This window comes from Mustela erminea, chromosome 1, assembly GCF_009829155.1.
Source record: "Mustela erminea isolate mMusErm1 chromosome 1, mMusErm1.Pri, whole genome shotgun sequence".
Taxonomy (NCBI): domain Eukaryota; kingdom Metazoa; phylum Chordata; class Mammalia; order Carnivora; family Mustelidae; genus Mustela; species Mustela erminea.
Genome location: NC_045614.1, coordinates 129,063,713 through 129,082,861, shown reverse-complemented (window position 1 = coordinate 129,082,861; position 19,149 = coordinate 129,063,713). Strand labels below are relative to the sequence as shown.

General features: G+C 36.4%; 1 protein-coding gene across 6 annotated transcripts in view; it reads right to left on the bottom strand.

Annotated features, from left to right (window-relative positions):
• Positions 1-6,521: 6,521 nt before the first annotated feature.
• Positions 6,522-19,149, bottom strand: part of ZBBX (zinc finger B-box domain containing) — a 117,951-nt gene continuing 105,323 nt past the window's right edge. For 3 of the 6 annotated variants that reach the window (XM_032341871.1, XM_032341862.1, XM_032341891.1), the window contains 2 exons: positions 10,003-10,141; positions 6,523-8,230 (listed from right to left, as the gene is read on the bottom strand). In XM_032341871.1, coding sequence (XP_032197762.1) covers positions 8,113-8,230; positions 10,003-10,141 — 257 coding nt within the window. In that variant the 3' untranslated portion in view covers positions 6,523-8,112. Of the gene's footprint in view, positions 8,231-10,002; positions 10,142-19,149 lie in introns of all 6 variants that reach the window. The other 3 variants (XM_032341853.1, XM_032341897.1, XM_032341882.1) reach the window with 2 other exon arrangements.

The window sequence follows — 19,149 nt, the reverse complement described above, 5'->3', positions numbered from 1 at the left end:
GGGGCCATTTCAAGAATCAATAAATGGGAATCTGTGAGAAAGGCTTGAGCTCCCGTCAGAATCATCTGGCCCTGGATGCCAGACAAGACAAGGAAAGGCACCTGCCACATTTGTCATATTGCTTTGGAAGTCTGCTGAGACCTCCAAAGAACACTTTGCCCCAAGAGGAATTCGGTGTGAAATCTCACTTCATAGTTGTCAAGTAGATCAGTCCTGGAAATGAAAAAGTGTCTATGATGAGGACATTAGAGAACAAAATTAGAATGAAGCTCCAGGTTACTGATTCCAGCATTGGCCCTTTGAGAATAGAGTAATATTGACACTCAAGTCACAGGTGAAAGGATGGCCCTAAGGAGGTCTAGTGAGAGCACAAACCCACACTTCAGGTTGGTGCTGTTTGAAACTAAGGGAACAACAGAATGGTTCCCATACAGTTAGGGTGATCCTGTGGTAGCATCAGCCCTTAATACCCTTTCCTTTTCTGTCCCCCTCTTCACACCTACTGCAATATTCACAACTCTGTCCTACAAACCTCCCTTTGGCACTCAGGTCCTCCCCTGAGCGTTTTTCTGAGAAGTCCATGCCATATGAAACCCACTTCACTTTTGAAATCATATCCGCTGGCCTGCTGAATTACAGAGGCCATTTTTTAAAACAAATTGTCCTTTCTTCTCTCCATGCCTTCTCACCATAGCCTGGAAACACTTACTTGCTGATAAGTTCACACCCAGGCCTGAACCCTCCTTAGGCAATCATGCTGCCTGTCTTGAAAATATAAACTGAACCAATCCAATGTCTCTCTCTGAATCTAGAATTGAAAACCAATTCAAGGGACTGAAATAGTGATGTGGGGAGAGCAGAGAGAGAGAAGCCATGAGGCAGAGGCCTGGGTGAAGAACAAGTTGCATCCTTGGGTATAAGCACGAAGTTTGAGTGAACAAAAGAAGCCAGTCAGTAGGGAACATAGAACTAATGTGCCCCTCCAAAGCAAAAACCCATGAGTGGTCAAGACCATCCAGAGACAGAATTATCTCCGGTCCAGGAACTGTAAAATCCTGCCATACCACTTTTCTACAGCTCCTGTTCTTGGATTTTCATACCATTTCACTTCTCACTAAAATAAACCCACTTTATTTTCAGTGCCTTGACTGGGTTTCTGTACTTGAAGAAAAAGATATCCAACTAGAAATCAGTTAGCAATGTAGTCTGCCTAAAGCTGGATAATTTTTGAAGAGATTTCAATGAATTGAGGAGGAGAAACTATCTTCCTTCATTGTTCTCTGGAGTCTGCTCTTACAGCAAGAGATATAAATCCAATAAAACATCCTAACAATCTATCACATTCTGTGACAGCATAAATCCCAGAAAACCAGCCTGACAGGGGCCCAGAGATCTAGGACTCTAGGCCACAGTCTAACTTTTGTGGTAAAATTCTTTCTTCAATCTCACAAAGAATCCCTTTATACATTAAAACAAACAAACAAACAAAACAAGCAGAGATGCTTTTGTTGAACAACTCAGTCCTCCTTTAAACTCCTCCCTGAAATCAAGAAACCCTATGGGTCCCCAGAACTTGGTTTGAAAACATTTAATCTCTCATTTGATATGTGAACTACAAAGGATTAAAGCACTGCTAAATGAGCATATAACCATGAGACTTTATCTCTAGGACCATCTGTAATCTCTGGCTCTCCTATGCCAATATCCAATATTCCTAATAGAAGAAACTACTTTATATTTGTTCTCTGTGTATTCTTGTGAAAATTTCCATCATAGGTTTCAAAATATCTTAATATTGGAAACTTCATTTGAGACAAATATTTCATATCACAGTATTTTTAACAGAGTGCATTCAAAGTCCTTGCCAAAGCAGATTGGATTTGGGCATCAGCCCAAAGACTGAACTTTAAAGAGATGTGGAATGTGTTTTAAGAAGTCCTAAGGTGAAAACCTGAAACTGAATAATGATGAAGTCTCTGTTTGTGTAACAAAAGCATGCTTTTCAGACTAAAAGAGAGGTATGGTTTATATATGAATTTGAATGATCCAAGTATAGGAGTGTCTCTTAAATTTATCTTACTTAAATCTCAAAAGGTTGGTTTCTGCCACATATTGCAAACCACATTAACTGCAAAATGCCTATATGCTGAAAGCAAGCTGCAGTAGATCATTAATGAAGGTAACATTAGAGGCTGCAACAGACCTGCCAGGTGCCTTCAATATCCACTCTCTCCAACTTCCCGGTGTAACAACCCCACTTTTATTCTGAGCAGCAATGTGCCCTCTTCAGTGACTACATTTCCAAATCCTCTTGCATCTAGATGTGACTAAGTTCCAGCCAATAATACATAACAGAAGTGTTGCGTGAGATATCCAAGAACACTGGTTAGAAGAAGTTACCTCAGTTAGGAGGTGTCTACTTTGCTCTACCCACTGTCCCCCTTCTTGACACCTTGAAATCAGATTCTGAAGGCTGGAGATCTATCCCCATCTTGAATGACAACGTCAACTTGAGGACAGAAACAACACAGCAAGATGTAGTTGCTGCACCAACTCCATAATGCCTACTCCCGGACTCAACTTACAAAAGAATCTTCTATGTTAGTCCGCTGTTATTTGGTATTTCCTGTGATATAAAATTAAATCAAATCCTGATTGGTTCAACGGTCTCACACAGTTTTCTTCCAGGGCTGTGGTGTGGTGTAGGTCAGAGGAGAAAGTGAATGTGGGGTGACTACTTTTGAAAAATCAAATGTGCATCTGTTCATCTTCTGTGGCACTTGCAGCTTTTATTTATTTTTTTTTTTAAGATTTCATTTATTTATTTGACAGACAGAGATAACAAGCCGGCAGAGAGGCAGGCAGAGAATGAGGAGGAAGCAGGCTCCCCGCAAAGCAGAGAGCCCAATGCAGGGCTCCATCCCAGGACTCGGGGATCATGACCTGAGCAGAAGACAGAAGCTTAACCCACTGAGCCATCCAGGCGTCCCACAGGTTTCATTTTTTTAAGTGCAGAAGCTGTTTACAAATCTACCATCGCTTGAATAAACAAAAAAAGTTATACTATAAAAATAAGACAATTCTAAAAAATGTGAAATATCAAAATTTACCCTAAAACATTTCTTTCATACTTATGTTGAATATATAAGGTTTAATTGTAAAATAGGGATGGAGTACATTTCCCCTCTTGGAAGTCTTCCTAAGCATTTGTATCTAGAATAATGTATATTTGTCTTCCGGATAGAAGGCGATACACAAAGTGCTTCCTTCTGGCAGAAATAAGAGCATAGAGATGCTTAGAACTGATCCATAAATGTTATTGCATATTACATGTAGTTGAAAAGAAGAAACACAAGCTAACCCCATCAATCAATTAACTCTTTTCATTTTAAACATAACTGTCACCTCATGGAGAACATTAAAAATATCCTCTTCTTTTCTTTAACTATGGAAGACATTTGCATTAAAAAGGGAGGATTGTATTTCCTTAGAGTTCATCTATGCCTGCTGGTTATTCCCCAGCTAAAGTCATAATCCTGTTTGCAACATCATAATCATTTACCCAGCAAACAATCAGCGTGTCACTAACAAAGAATTATGACTTGAGGTGGGGGATAAACTACAGGCACAGATGAACTCTGAGGAAATAAAGATTGTTTTCATGAAAATGTGGTTAGTAATAAATAACCAGCGATGAAAATTATGCTGAAACAAAATATCCCATAAAAACAGATTTGGGGAGGTATAAGTATGTTTTTAAAATTTCTCCTCTCTGAAAGTATGACGCACAAAGTGTTTATAAAAGTACCAGCATGGAGCGCCTGGGTGGCTCAGTGGGTTAAAGCCTCTGCCTTCGGCTCAGGTCATGATCTCAGGGTCCTGGGATCGAGCCCCACATCAGGCTCTCTGCTCAGCGGGGAGCCTGCTTCCTCCTCTCTCTCTCTGCCTGCCTCTCTGCCTACTTGTGATCTCTCTCTGTCAAATAAATAAAATCTTAAAAAAAAAAAAGAGTACCAGCACAATCTTAATATTTAAAAATTAAATTTAATATTTAAAATTTAATTTTTAATATTTAAAAATTCTGAATTTTTACAGGATAGAAGAAAGCTAAACATAGGAAACAATGTTTCAAAAATAATTTTAATAAAATAAATTTAGATATTTAGCTTTCAACATAAACAACTTTATACATCATTCAGTCTAACTGTCCAACTCACTGGAAGCATTTTCCACTCTAGATACTGAGTGACTTTTATCATTCATTAACTCAATCCTGAATTCACTAATTGATCCATCCATAATTTGTCTGTATTTTCAATGACTATAGCATAAACTCTTAAAAAGTGATGATAATAAGCATGGAAGAGAGCTTTTCAGTTCTCAAAGTGTTTCCACAATCACTACTGCTTTGGATTGGATTCCCGCAACATTTCTCTAAGAAAAGCTGGTGACTTTTTTTTCCATTTCATGATGAAGAAACACGTTCAGATAAGTTATTTGCCACCTAGTAAATAGTGTATCCTGATATCCTGTGTTTCTCATTTTATATATCTTACTGTGTCCTCTTGGGAAAAATTAGGGACTGAAATGACTTATCATTGGATCCTGTACACTTTATTCATTCATTCATTCATTACTGATGACCAGCAATGTGAGCTAGGCATATGCTACAGGCTAAGTGTACAGTGGTGAACAAAATAGACAATCCAGTCGGTTGAAACGTATTGTCTGACATACATTCAAAAATTACACCAATAAATTAATAGGTCATGAGGTAAGAGAGGAAGGAGAGAAAAGTAGGATGCCATGAGAAAGAAGAGAAAAAAGGAACATGAGAATTAATTTCAACAGAAATGGAAAGTTTCATTCAGAAGGTACATTTTGAGACCTTAGAGATGAGAAATATCATGTAGCCAAAACCAAAATGAGGTAAACGTTGCTCAAGATCTTTCCAACCACTGAATCATAGGGACAGAGAGAACTGTTTTATTCTGAATCAAGACATTATCTAAAATATCTGAGGCCCTATTACATATGGAGCCACTTTGTAGAATTCTTTTGTTCAAGAAAGGTTTTCTGTGCACTTCACATATATGGCACATACGTGTCACAGTGTGACATACTCAGAGTGCACTGGATATGAATGACTTCAATAAATATCAAACAACATATCCAAGTTATCAGATATAATTCAATGTCAATTCATTTCCATTATGTGTATGTCCAGAGCTGCAAAATTATAGAATTTCATATGACTATTACACCACTAAGCAAGTCTGAGTATAAACTACTAAATCCCAACATGCATATAAAACCATGGGATCACTTGTCCAGTGGTTGCTAGAGGCACACTGTGGTAACTGCAGCATTTGCAGCATGGTTGTGATTCTTCTGGAATATCTGTAACTCTCTCAATTCCACAGTCAGAATTAGGTGCATGCCTTTAACAGTGATTTTAAGCTTGCGCTTCGAAATGAGAGAACACATTGAAACTGCTTCAGGCAAAGGCTCTAATCTTATTTAGTTTTTATTTCCTCATTAGACTAATGGAAAAGGAATTAAAGATCTTTTCTAAATGTGTGGTTATGGGAAGCAAATAAAGACAGAAGGGGGTCTGCTCTGCCACAGAGGACCCTCATGTTTAATTTCAATGTCATATTGGAAGTCAAATGGCAAAGTCAATGATACATGCCTTATCTCAGGTCCTGGCCAGAAATGCACTAATGACAACTAGTTCTCAGATTTATTGTTATTTTAAAATTCTTTTATTGTGAAAGGTAATAACATCTTATAAAATCTCTTTCTGAACTAGTTCATAAAAGACTCAAGCTATGCCTGGATCCACAGAAGGAATAGCAGTGGTCCTTCTTCCTTAATGAGAATAGGACACCTCCTTCCACTTGGAGAAAAACGCTGGAGTTGTATAAATTGTCACTGGGGAGCGATTTTCTTCTTCGTCAGAAGGAAAAAGGAAGATACTGTCTTACAGCAAAGGAGGATAGAGAGAGTCAAAAAAACTTTAAATCTGAGAAGACATGCTAAAAAAAAATGTATTTTCTTCCTATTTTAATTGATGAAAAGGCAATCTCCATTTTAACTATAAATTCTAAAATTCAGAAAGCTATCAGCCTCAGGACAAGATGCCAGAAGGGCCTTTGACATAAATGATGAGGATTTGAGGGTGACTCACTGTTATCTTTCTGAGATGGTGACAGAGGAAGTGCTAAGAGGACAGTGAAAACTTCGGAGGAGTTACACTCTTTAAGATATTTGTTTCTTTTCAGAAATTCTATTTTGATAGTACGATTGGATTTCCTTATTGCTTATTGTTCATATATGTTACTCACTTTTTTTTTTAAAGATTTTATTTATTCATTTGAGAGAGAGAGAGAGAGAGAGATCACAAATAAGCAGAGAGGCAGGCAGAGAGAGAGAAGGGGAAGCAGGCTCCCCGCCAAGCAGAGCGCCTGACGTGGGGTTCGATCCCAGGACCCTGAGATCATGACCTGAGCCGAAGGCAGAGGCTTTAACCCACTGAGCCACCCAGGTACCCCTGGGTGCCCCCTTCACTTTTAATGAAGGACATTTTTAGACTTATTAAAAATCGTTCATTTATGTTACTTTTAATGAAGGGCATTTTTAGGCACAATTTAAGGGCATCTCTAGACCTATAGACCTAACTATTTTTAGACCATAGAAATAGGTGTCTTCATCATTTTTTTATCCTGATAGTAGGTCACCTGTGTGAATACGAGTACAATGTATTGATCCCATAGAAAATATATCAAAGATAAATTACGCTAAATAATCAACGGTCTTATACAAGGGGTTATTACCCAGAATCAGAGGGAAGAAAAAAGAGTTTGATTCTTCAGCTATGGCTATGCCCTGATGATGGCATTACTAACCTACAGGTAAGTTTTCCTGATGTCAATAAACTCCTTAAGAGGAAACTGTCCTAAAATGTCACAAAGTGACAACCCATAAAGCTTTCCTTGGGCATGTCTTTTTCTGTTCTTTTGTTAAACCCTTGGATTATAAGATCATGTAAAGAATTGAACCCCAAATCTCTTACTACTGGAGACCAGCAGAATACCTCTATGTGTACTCATTTTTTTCACTGTAACAACAATCCAGAAACTATTTTTATTAGTCAGTGTTCTCCAGGGAAACAGAACCATTGTGACAGCTAGCAAATCCAAAATCTATAAGGCAGGCCAGAAGGCTGGAGATCCAAGGAAGATTAGATGCTGCGGTTTCAGCCCAAAGGCAGTCTGGAGGCAGCAGTCCCCTCTCTTTGGAGGACCCAGTTCTTTTTTCTCTTAAGACTTTCAAACTGATTAGATGAGACCCACATATACCATTTAGGGTGATCAGCTTTACTCAAAGTCTATTGATTTAAATGTTAATCTCATCTAAAAATACCTTCATAGAAACATGTAGTATACAGTTTCACCATATATCTGAGTATCATAGCCTAGCCAAGTTGACATAAAATTAACCATCACATGACCCTCCCAAAGTAAGAGGCTTGAGGGGGAGTTTCTGTGTTCTCTAGTTTATGTCTTTGTGTCATATTAGAATGACAAGTATTATGTCTGCTTTATTTTGGGTCCTCTTTTTCTCTTCTTGCAGCAATGTTTGAAGTTACCAGAACTTTTCTAAATGTCAAAAACCCTAACAATCAAATCAAAACCAAACAGTAGTTACCAAAGTAAAATATGGATTCTAGGCTCAATTAACTCTTATGATGACATCATTATTCAATATAATTCAGCAATTAAATAGTACTTTAAATACAATCATGTTCTAACCTACAGTAGTTTCTAGACACACAATATAAATGTCATTGTTACAAATTCACCAAATTTTCCTAATATGATCTGCAATATAGATTAGCATTTGACATACAATAAATCATTTGGAAAAAAAAGCCCTTATAATTTCACTAACTTTTATTAGTTTGCAAACCTTGAAACATCAGAAACATTAATAATCAAAATCTCCAGCACCTGTACAGGTAATCACTTGGTCACTTTTTTCAGCTGTTTGCTTTACTTTGGATATAAAATCGAAAAAGTAATGAACAAATGATCATTATCAAGAGGCACTCTATGACCACGATAGCATGATGACATGTTGCTTGTCAAGAAAATCCTCTTCCTCCTCATCTGTGCTGCTTTCAGAAAGTGTCAGCAAAGACTGAGCTTCAGTATCTCTTTCAAAAGAGCTGGAAATACATTAAAAGATCAATACACAATATACAGAACCAGGTTTCAACTCTTCATTTATTTTCTGATCAATACTACATGCATTGAAGTCATTGGAGGCAGGCAGATCTGAGGAGGCTGTCTCAGACCCTGGCCATAATTTTCAATGTGCCCAATATCCGAAGCTTCCTTTTAATGAGAAATTCTCATCATTCTCCTTCTCCCAAGAAATAAAGGCACAGTGGAACCAAGGGGAGAAGATTGTATGGTCTCTGGTTGCGTCTTTCATTGATGATTCAGAAGGCTCTTCAGAAACTTGCAGAGCCTCAGGGTCATCATTAAGAACATTCATCATTACATTGGCTGTTTAATAGAATCCCAATGAATAGACTGCCAGATAAATCACCTCTTTTGTGTACAGTAAATTAGGACTATGTGGATAGCCAGTCAAGATATGCCAAAATCAAAATTAATGTCAGCAATTATTTAGTTGTTTTATTTTGTTATATTTTATTGTGGAAAGGAACTGGTAGAAACTCTAGTATATAGGTGTCAGGTTTAGGAAAGGAGGTAGTGTGGGGAAACAGAAAGGAATTTGTACAATTCAGATTTTTTTTTTTTTGGTCCAACTTATCTAGAATTTCAGCCCATGTATGCTACTAAATAATATAAATATGTCTTCCTGTGATGGATATTTTTTTAGATCCCTTTTATAAGCCCAACAGAGGCTAAATCAGCAGTTCCTAAACTCTGATCTGTGGACCAGGGCAGATCTGACTGAGATAAAAATTTCTACTGGTCTAAGAAGAAAAAATAACAACAAGATAATGACTTTTTCATGACATTTTTAATTTAAAAGAATTTTGCTTTATTCTATTTATTCCCCTTATATTTTTAGTATGAAATGTCCTTTCTTTTCCTGAAATGATACCTAGAGTACATGGTAAGTTTAGTTACTTTGTTTTAAAAGAGCTTTTTAGGGAAAAAATAGCAACTTTATATTGATTCCTCTTTTTAAAAACATAAGTGGTGTTAGAAATGCAAAAATCCAAGGACCACAGCTAAACGATTTTCTCCTTTAAAAAGACAGAGTAATGGACTCTTGAATCCTTTTCACTGCAATATTAGACTTCAAACCAAACAAAGGAATTTATAATTCAAGGGACTTTTATTTTACATTTATCTTAATCCTTCTAGAAAAATCCATCCTCCTTTTACAAGAAACTCTAGCATGCCAATAATAGACCAACATGATAAACTACTTTTTGAAGCATTTATTAATATAACCTGTATTCTTTACAGACTGATCATCCAAAAATGTTTTTCATGTGCAGAAAGAATGAAATGATACAATTTAAAATATGCTATCATTAACAACCTTGACTTAACTTTAAGAATCTTCTTAATACTCTAAAAACCTTATTCATATTAAGTAAGATCCTATTAGTGCAAACTAGTGAGATTTATTAAGTTAATTAATCCAAGTAAAGCAACTGTTTTTCAACATAAGAAGAAAGGCTAAAGGATTATAAAATTACAAATATCTTTTCATTTTGCTGACACACATTGTGCAGCAGAGAATTATCTCTTCACATTAAAGTAACTTCTTCATAAGACTTCTATGAAATCCTGAAAATAGGTCAACTAAGGACCCAAACATTTTATAGAGGATGGCCATATATAGTATACCCATGAGGACAATCTTTCTTTACATAGTAAAGATAACTATTCGGGGCTTGTCAAAAATTTCACTATGCACTATCTTTACATGTAGGCTGTAGCCTTAACCTACCTCCATTCCTCAACTGCACAAAGGCCTCTTGCACTTGAGGTCTTACAGAAATCTAGGGTAGTCTGACTTATGTTCAGCGAATGGTTGTTGAAGGCTGGTAACTCTTCTGAGGTTAGGCTGTAAAGTTTTTCTGAAGGATCTGAAACATTTTATTTTATGCACTGTCAACACATAAATTCAAGACATAAACGCGCAGCATATGGTACTAAAAGTTTACCCAGCGTAAACTATAGGCAGTACAAAGAAGGTCAGTACAGATTTTTGATCACCTCAATTTTCTAGTATTTGTGGGGTGGGCAGAATATGAAGTTTGATCTGACCCTCTAAATTAGGACATTGGTATCAAGTCACTTCAATCATATTGACTTTGCTTTTAGTGAATTCCCCAATTTTTTTCCATCTCTATGGGAATATAATGGACATGTGACATTGTGTGAGTTTAAGGTGTACAATATGTTGATTGGAACACATATATTGCAAAATGATTAATACCATAGTGTTAGCTAACACATCCATCATGTCATATAATTAACTTTTTTTATTTGTTTGTGGTGAGAACAATTAAGATCTACTTTCTTGGGGCGCCTGGGTGGCTCAGTGGGTTAAGCCTCTGTCTTCAGCTCAGGTCATGATCCCAGGGTCCTGGGATGAGCCCTGCATCTGGCTCTTTGCTCAGCAGGGAGCCTGCCTCCACCTCTCTCTCTGCCTGCCTCTCTGCCCACTTGTGATCTCTGTCTGTCAAATAAATAAATAAAATCTTAAAAAAAAAATCTACTTTCTTATTAACCTTCAAGTATATAATATTATTAACTATAATCACCATGCTATACATTACATCCCAGAAGTTATTCATCTTCTAATGAGAAGTTTATATTCTTTGGCCAATATTTCCCCATTTCCTCCACCCCCCAAGTCCATGGTAACCACTATTCTAGTCTCTGTCTCTACGAGTTTGGCTTTTTTAGATTCCATACATAAGTGATATTATACAGTACTTGTCTTTGTCTTTGTGACTTATTTCACCTAACCATATTGATTTTTAAATATATATTATACTTAAAGTGTCAATTGTCCTGAAAATTTATAATATCTCAAAGAGTGTCATGGGATCCTTTTTAAACCTAGAATATTAGGTGACACCTCAATTTGCCTGAATGTTAACTGCTTTATTGTTTATTTTTGTCTTCTAAGAAATAAAAGTTTTACCCCCACACAGTCTGAGGCAAAGATTAGTCTTAGCAAAGCTACCCTTTCTTTTTCTGCTTCCTTGGTTTGTTTGGGTAGATAATAACCATTTGTATGCGAAAGGGGAGAAGCCTTAAATCTTCTCCTTTTACATGAAGTTACCCTATGATTTAGCTCAGGTAAGGACAAATAGTGCAAGTTAAATAAGCCAATGGACAAGCAACCATTTTATATAAACTACCAAAAAGTCAAGTACAGAAATAAATATGATTATTATATTAGAAAGACGATAATGCCTTCTTTTCATCTTTGATAAAGTTTTAAGGGCCAATCTAGCTTGTACCTAAGGTTATACTATGATGAATTTTAAAATCATTAAAAATACTGGATCTGGGAGTTGGACACTTCCAACTCCTATGAAAGTGTCAATCAAATATCCTCCTGATCTGAAGGACCACACACCAAACTACGTGTATTATCCACTTGACGAAGAGAATTATTTTAGTAGCATTATTTTTTCTCGGAAGATAGCACTTACCAGAAATTTTTGAGCAAGCAGAGATTCCCCTGCTGGAAGAAACTTCAAATCATTCCTGCTGCAAGAAAGACCTCAATATATATACAACTGGAAGTGTCCTTAAAGTTAGTTAGTCCAGTGACTTTCAAATTATGATACATGGTAAAGTTCAGAAGGCTTGAGGATATTGCTCCTGCTCCCACCACCCCAAAGCAATCAAGACAGCTTTCACTGGGTCTCATTTAAATCTGGGGCTCTGTATAAGACTAATTTTGAGAAAAATAAAAGATCCTCAGCTAGAATTTTTGTCGCATCCCCAGCTGTTGAAGATTAGAAATTGTGGGTCCCCAAGGCATTGGTAACTTAGAAGTCACACACCCGAGGAAAAGAACTGGAACTAGCTCTAAGCTCTTCTAGCTCACCAATATCATCAATCACTATGTTCCAGAATCTAATTCTTTAGCTGAGGCTTTTATTTTCTCTCCTTTTTTCCACAAGGAATAAGACCGGTATGCAAGATACCTTTACTTGCCCCAATGATAGGGATTGTTATGGTGAGAAAGCAATCAATTCAGGATTTGGAATTGGTAACACTATAGTACTGAAACCTAATAGGGGCTCTTAGATCTAAAGAACACCAGAAGGAGAGGTATTCAACCGCTGTTAGGTATTTGAGTCCTAATTAGCACAGGGCTAATTCAGAAAGTACAAACAGAATGGGTCTATTTTTGTGTAATTGTACATTCTCAAAATTATATTTCAAAATACCTTTTGAAGTTAATAGGGGCAAAGATGACATCACTTGATTTTCAAAGCAGTGGAAAATAAAACTGCTTATGAAAACCCTATTGTGGGTTAGTGTTAAATCTAAAAGATCAATTGTACATAAACCTAACTTTTTCTAATATAAGATCAGGGAAGACTGGATTGACACTTATATTGGAAATTCAGCTATTATAAATTTACTTTATACCTGTCAAAAAAGTGGACTTTTGAGGAATGGATTGAAATTAAACGTTTTCTATCCCTTAATCTTTTAATTTATCCTTTAATTACTTGGCTTAGTTAACTGCCTGAGTGCCTTCCTTGGCTCAGTTAACTGCCTTTAAAAGTCCACTGTCTGTGGACTTTTAAAACATAGGATCGCCATGGGAATTTAAGCCTTAAACCACAAGTCAGAATGAATTTGAACAACTGAATCGTTTATAACTAACAAAAATGTGAATGCTTTAACATGCATTATTATTGAGACTTCCTCATAATACATATCTTTTGATATTTCCCAAATTTCTTCTGGCTATAACAATATTCAAAAATTGACAAAGTGGCTTGGTAAATAAGTTATACTGCCATGTTGAGCACATTAAAGGAAGTGACTATAACATCATTTACAGATATTCATAGAGGAAATAATTATATGGCATGAACTATAGCTAACTATATCCTCAAAGTGGCCCCGAAGAAGACATGGTTTTAGGATAAAAAACAGCTTTTAGATCTTTTTGACTAGAAATTAGACTTACCAAGAGAATCTTACCTGACTATATGTGGAAAATACCACTCACTGGTTCCTTACATAATTTAACAGATTTTTTTCAGGACTTACTATGTGCTAGGCAATTAACTCTTGAGAGAGAGTGTGTATGTGTGTAGAGAGAGAGAGAGCATGAAAGAAATCTTCACAAATATAGTATTTATTTTTTTTTTAATTTTTTATTTAACAGACAGAGATCACAAGTAGGCAGAGAGGCAGGCGGAGAGAGACACGGAGGAAGCAGGCTCCCCGCTGAGCAGAGAGCCCAGGACCCTGGGATCATGACCGGAGCTGAAGGCAGAGGCTTTAATCCACTGAGCCACCCAGGCGCCCCACAAATATAGTATTTAATATATAATTTAATTCAGTCATTGGACAATTTTATGATAGGGCCTATTACTACCCAGGTTTCATACACAGAAACTGATGCAAAATCAGATTAAGAAAGTAATTTGCCTAAAGTCATGAAGCTAGTAAGGAGTGGTTTCAAATTTCAAAACCAGGCTCCTAGCCAAAGAAGAGCCTGGCTTGCAACTACCATGTTTTGCTTCCCCCTACCTCCCACCTCAGCAGAAAGTTGTGTCTGCAACCAGCACATACATCTCCTGTCCCCGCCCACCGGCCCCGCCTGCCTGCCTCCGAAAAGGCTCTAATATCAGCCACAGCAAGCTGAATGAAAGGGGAAAACACTTCACTTAATGCAGTTATTTCCTGTCTTTTCTTCTCCTACCTCCGTGACACAGTTGTTTTCCACAGAACTTAGAGGAAGGGAAGAGGAACCCTACAGCTAATAGAAAACAAGTCAGGTTTGTTGCTCTCAAAAATTTGGCTTTCACAGGGATATGAACACATTTACATTTGTATAAGAGTCAAATTGTGTAGCTGTGCTTCTGTGGAACCAAACCTCATGCGGAGTTTTTCCAGGTTGTGCCATGAGTAGTGAAATGTGGGTGGAATTTTTCTGCCCATTGATGCTAAGCAGAATACAGAAGTCTCATACACAAACTGATTTTTCTGGAAGAGCAGCTTATTATACCACAGCATCTGTCACCTCAGTGACTGTTGGGTTGATTCAGCTGATGGGCCACCCTCTTCCTTCCTCAGCTCCAGGTGAATGTCTCCAAAGCTCTGCACTCTTCCAGAGCCAATCTTCCCAAATAGAAAGAGAGCTGTTTGTGGGTCAAGTGTGTGTAAGTGATTTTGTTCTGCTCCTGGGACATCAGAAAAGCCCTGGTGGTTCACAGGCTACACAGTGTGTGCTTGCTTTTGTATATGAAAAGTTATGTATCCTAGTGAAAATACTGGTGTTGGCATATGAGAAAAGGAGTGGCCCAGAGAAAAAGTGAAATATGTAAGAACAAAAGTGATAAAGGAAATAAGAAAACCTAAGTGGTTAGAAACAACGAGAAGAGACTACTGCTTTTTAAGTCCTGTGTTTTATTTATAAATAGAATTTACCAATTTATCTAAATAAGAAACCCTTCATTTTCTGAATAAAAATTGTATGATTATCCTTTTTAGATCCAGTTCAGATCTGTCAGGCTTCATTTTAGACTTGATCTTTAATGTGAGAATTACCTCCAAGAAGATTTGCATTTGATTTTTAGTATTTCAGAGTAAGGCAAATGAACAGTACATACAGATGGATCATAGACTCTCATTCCTCACCCCATAATGAAATGAATAGAAAAAGCAGAAAAAAATTAAAATCAAATCAAATCACAAAAAGAGTCAAACAAAGGAAGGGATACAAGTCCACATAATAAACTAGGACAAGGGGCAACCAAAGAAAAACAGAAGATTCATTGAGGTTACAAGTGGGTGCTACCACTGTCCACCCATTTTCCTCCCCACCCAATGGGCACATCAAACCAGTAACAGGAAAAGGAGAGTCATCTAAAGTACAAGTCTCACCAATACCACACCAATTTGGAGAAAAGTAGATGAACGGGAAGTAAGAAGAAATTATTTGAAATATTTTTAAAACCCCTAAGTACCCACTGTAAGATCCTGGCAGAAGCAACCAAATTACAAACCTACAGGTGTCCCCATAGGGACAGAATACACTTGAAACCAGGTGTAATGAAGCTTAATGTAACAAGAAGACTAGAGTGTCCAGGTCCTCCAACACAGGAGGATGAACTCTCCATTACTTCCTCTATCTCCCCATGCTTCTAAGCTGGCAAGACATGAAAAACAATGCAATAACCAACCCACCAATAGTAGCTCCAAAGATAAGACTGACACATCTCAGGTGAACAGCACTTTAGGGAAACTGTCATATCACTATACTAGAAAAGAAGGAGCATATGAGCAAAGTAGCCCACAGTAAATATAAACAGGGAAGATACAAAGAATAGGCAGCAACTAGCTATGCAGACAAACAAACTACAATCTAAGAATTCATAGCATGCAAAGAATGATTAAATAAAAGATCAATCTGGTAGAAAACAAATCAAGATCAGAAAATTTCCCATGAGTGCTTTGGTTACAAGAGAAGTAATGAAAATGACATTTTAAAAAAATGTAACACTGTGAAGAGCCAGTCCAACATGGTGGTATAGAAGACCCTGAACTCACTCCTCCCACAGACACACTGAGTCTAATCCTACTTACAGAGCAATTCTTCCTGAAGAGGAACTCAAGGCTGAACGAATGGCTCTTGCACAATAAATGAGAGAGGGAACACACAGGGAAGGGTAAGAAATGGAGACACGGTAATGAAGGGAACCCCATCCCCAGTGTGGCAACCTGAAGTGGAGAGTGTGTGCATGTGTATACTCCCTCACCCTGAGACACAAAGAAAAAATAGCGGTTTAAAGGGAAATCAAATGATAAGTGAAGGAAATTTATTTACCAACCATAGAGCACCTACCAAATGCTGAGAAACTACTAAAAATCACTCCAGGATTGGAAGCACTGGTAAGTGTCATTAGTATGTTCCCCTTGCTCCTTGATAGCACAGACAAAAACGCAGGATCCAGGTACTGTAGTTGGCCTGATGAGGCTGACCTGAAAAGCCCCAGGCCCCTAGCTTAGAAAAGTTCCAGCCATTTCCCTAAGACAAACCCCCAGCATGTTACACCCTGTGCCAGTCCCACTCCTGGGTACAGAAGGAATGCACCTCAACATAAGAAAGACCCATACATGGGAAATACAAAGCTAACATTATACTCAACCATGAAAAGCTGAAAGCTTTTCCTCTAAAATCAGGAACAAGATAAGGTTACTCACTTTTATCACTTTCATAGGACTTCCTTGTTTTATTCAACATATTCAACATTGAAAGTCCTAGCTAGAGCAATTAGGATAGAAAAAGGAAAAAAGGCATCCAAATTGGAAAGGAAGAAGTAAAATGGTCACTATTTACAGATGGCATGATACTGTGTACAGAAAAACAGAGACTCCACCAAAAAGCTGTAAGAACTAACAAATGAATTCAGTAAAGTCACAGGATACAAACAGAATTAACATACAGAAATCAATTGCATTTCTATACACTAGTAATAAGGTATTAAAAAAAGAGAAATCAAGAAAACAATCCCATTTACAACTGCATCAAAAAGAATAAAATATCTAGAAATAAATTTATGGAGGTGAAAGACCTATACTCTGAGAACTACAAGATAGTGATATAAGAAATAGAAACAACAAAAATAAAGATACAATGTGCTCCTAGACTAGAAGAAAAAATATTGTTTAAATGTCCATTCAACCCAAAGCAATCAAAAGATTCAATGCAAATTCCATCAAAATCCCAGTGGCATATTTTATAAATCTAGACCAAAGAATCTTAAAATTTGTATGGAACCACAAAAGAGCCCAGTCTCTTCAATAAATGGTGTTGGGAAAACTGACAGCTACATACAGAAGAATGAAACTGTATCACTGTCTTATACCATTTATAAAAATAAATTCAAAATAGATTAAAGACTTGAATGTCTTTAAACACTGAAAACCATAAAACTCCTAGAAGAAACCGTAGGCAGTAAAATCTATGACATTGGTCTAAGCAATATATATTATTAAATATTTTTAGACTAGTATTCTCAGGCAAGAGTAGCAAAAGCTAAAATAAACAAATGGGATTATAGCAAACTAGTAAGCTTTTGCACAGCAAAGGAAATCATCAACAAAAAGGAAAGGTAACCTACTGAATGGGAGAGACTATTTGCAAATTATATAGCAAATCATGAGTTCATGTTCAAAATACAACTCAGTATCAAAAAACAATGTAATCAAAAATTGGGCAGAGGACCTAAATAGACATTTTTCCAAAGAAGACATACAGATGGCCAACGGGCACATTAAAATGTGCTCTATAAAATCATAATTGTCATGTAAATGCAAACCAAAACCACAACCTCAGCCCTGTCAGAAAAGCTATTATCAAAAAGGCAAAAAAATAAGCAGTGTTAGTGAGGATGTGAAAAAAAAAGGGAAACCTTGTACACTGTTGATAGGAATGTAAATCAGTACAACTACTATGGAAAACAATATGGAAGTTCCTCAAAAAATTAAAAATAGAACTACCTCACAATCCAGCAATTCGATTTCTGGATTATTTGAATAAAATGAAAATATCAATTCAAAGAGACACCTGCATCCCTATGTTCATGGCATATTATTTACAATAGCCAGGATATAGAAACAACCTGAGTGTCCATCCATATATGAATGGATAAAGATGAGATACACACACACACACACATACATACAGAGATACACACACCAGAATATTATTCAGCCATAAAAAGAAAATGAAATCTTGCCATTTGTAACAACCTGGATGGACCTAGAAGATATGCTGAGTGAAATAAGTCAGACTGAGAAAAAAAAATATCATATGATTTCACTTATATGTGGCATCTAAGCACAAAAAAAAAAAAAAAAAAAAAACAAGTGTATAAAACAGAACAAACAGAACAGAAGAGTTTCATAAATATAGGAAACAAACTCTTGGTTACTAGAGTGCTAAGGAGTTGGGGATGAGCAAACAGGTAAAGGGGATTGAGAGCTACAAGCTTCCAGTTATAAAATAAATAAGTGATGAGGATGTAATATACTGCACAGGGGATGTAGTCAATAATACTGTAAAAACTGTGTGTGGTGATAGATGGTAAGCAGACTTCCCATGGGGATTATTTCATAATGTATAAACCCAAACCCATTAATCACTCTTATGTACTCCTGAAATTAATAAGATATCGTATGTCAATTATACTTCAATAAAAAATTAAGAAGAGTAAAACTAATCTTAAAGATCAAACAATAGCATGTCAGACATCAAAAAAAAATTTTTTTTTTCAATAGTCACCTATTCCTGGGTTGAATTCTGTACCAGAAAAAAACAAGTATAATGAACACCATTGAGACAAATTTAAAAAATTCGATATGTACTGTGGATTAGAGAATCACATTATATCAATATTAAAATTCCTGATTTTGATAATTATATTATGGTCCTTAAGAGAATGTCCTTGTTCCTGGGTAATACACATTGAAGTATTTCTTTGATCAAGTGTCATAATCTTTATAACTTTCTCTCAAATGCTTACAAGAAAGGACAGTGTGTGTTTGTGTGTGTGTGCATAGCTAAGCAGGGCAAAAGACAGATACTAGGTAATGAACTGGATAAAGAGCATACAGGAGTATATAAGAGTTTGTATTTTCTTGCATTTTTGCAAATTTTCTATAAACTCGAAATTTATCAAAGTAAAAATTTACCAAAAAAATCAAAGCAATTAAAAAAAAACAAAGCAATACCTTTAGAGAGCTAATTTAGTAAATCAAGCCATTATTTGTTAAATCAATTCATAAAGAATATTCTATAATTATAGCTGAAAATTAAACTTCCAACATAGAACACGAGCTTAAGATAAAGTAATAAATGCAAAGGAAAATAAAAACT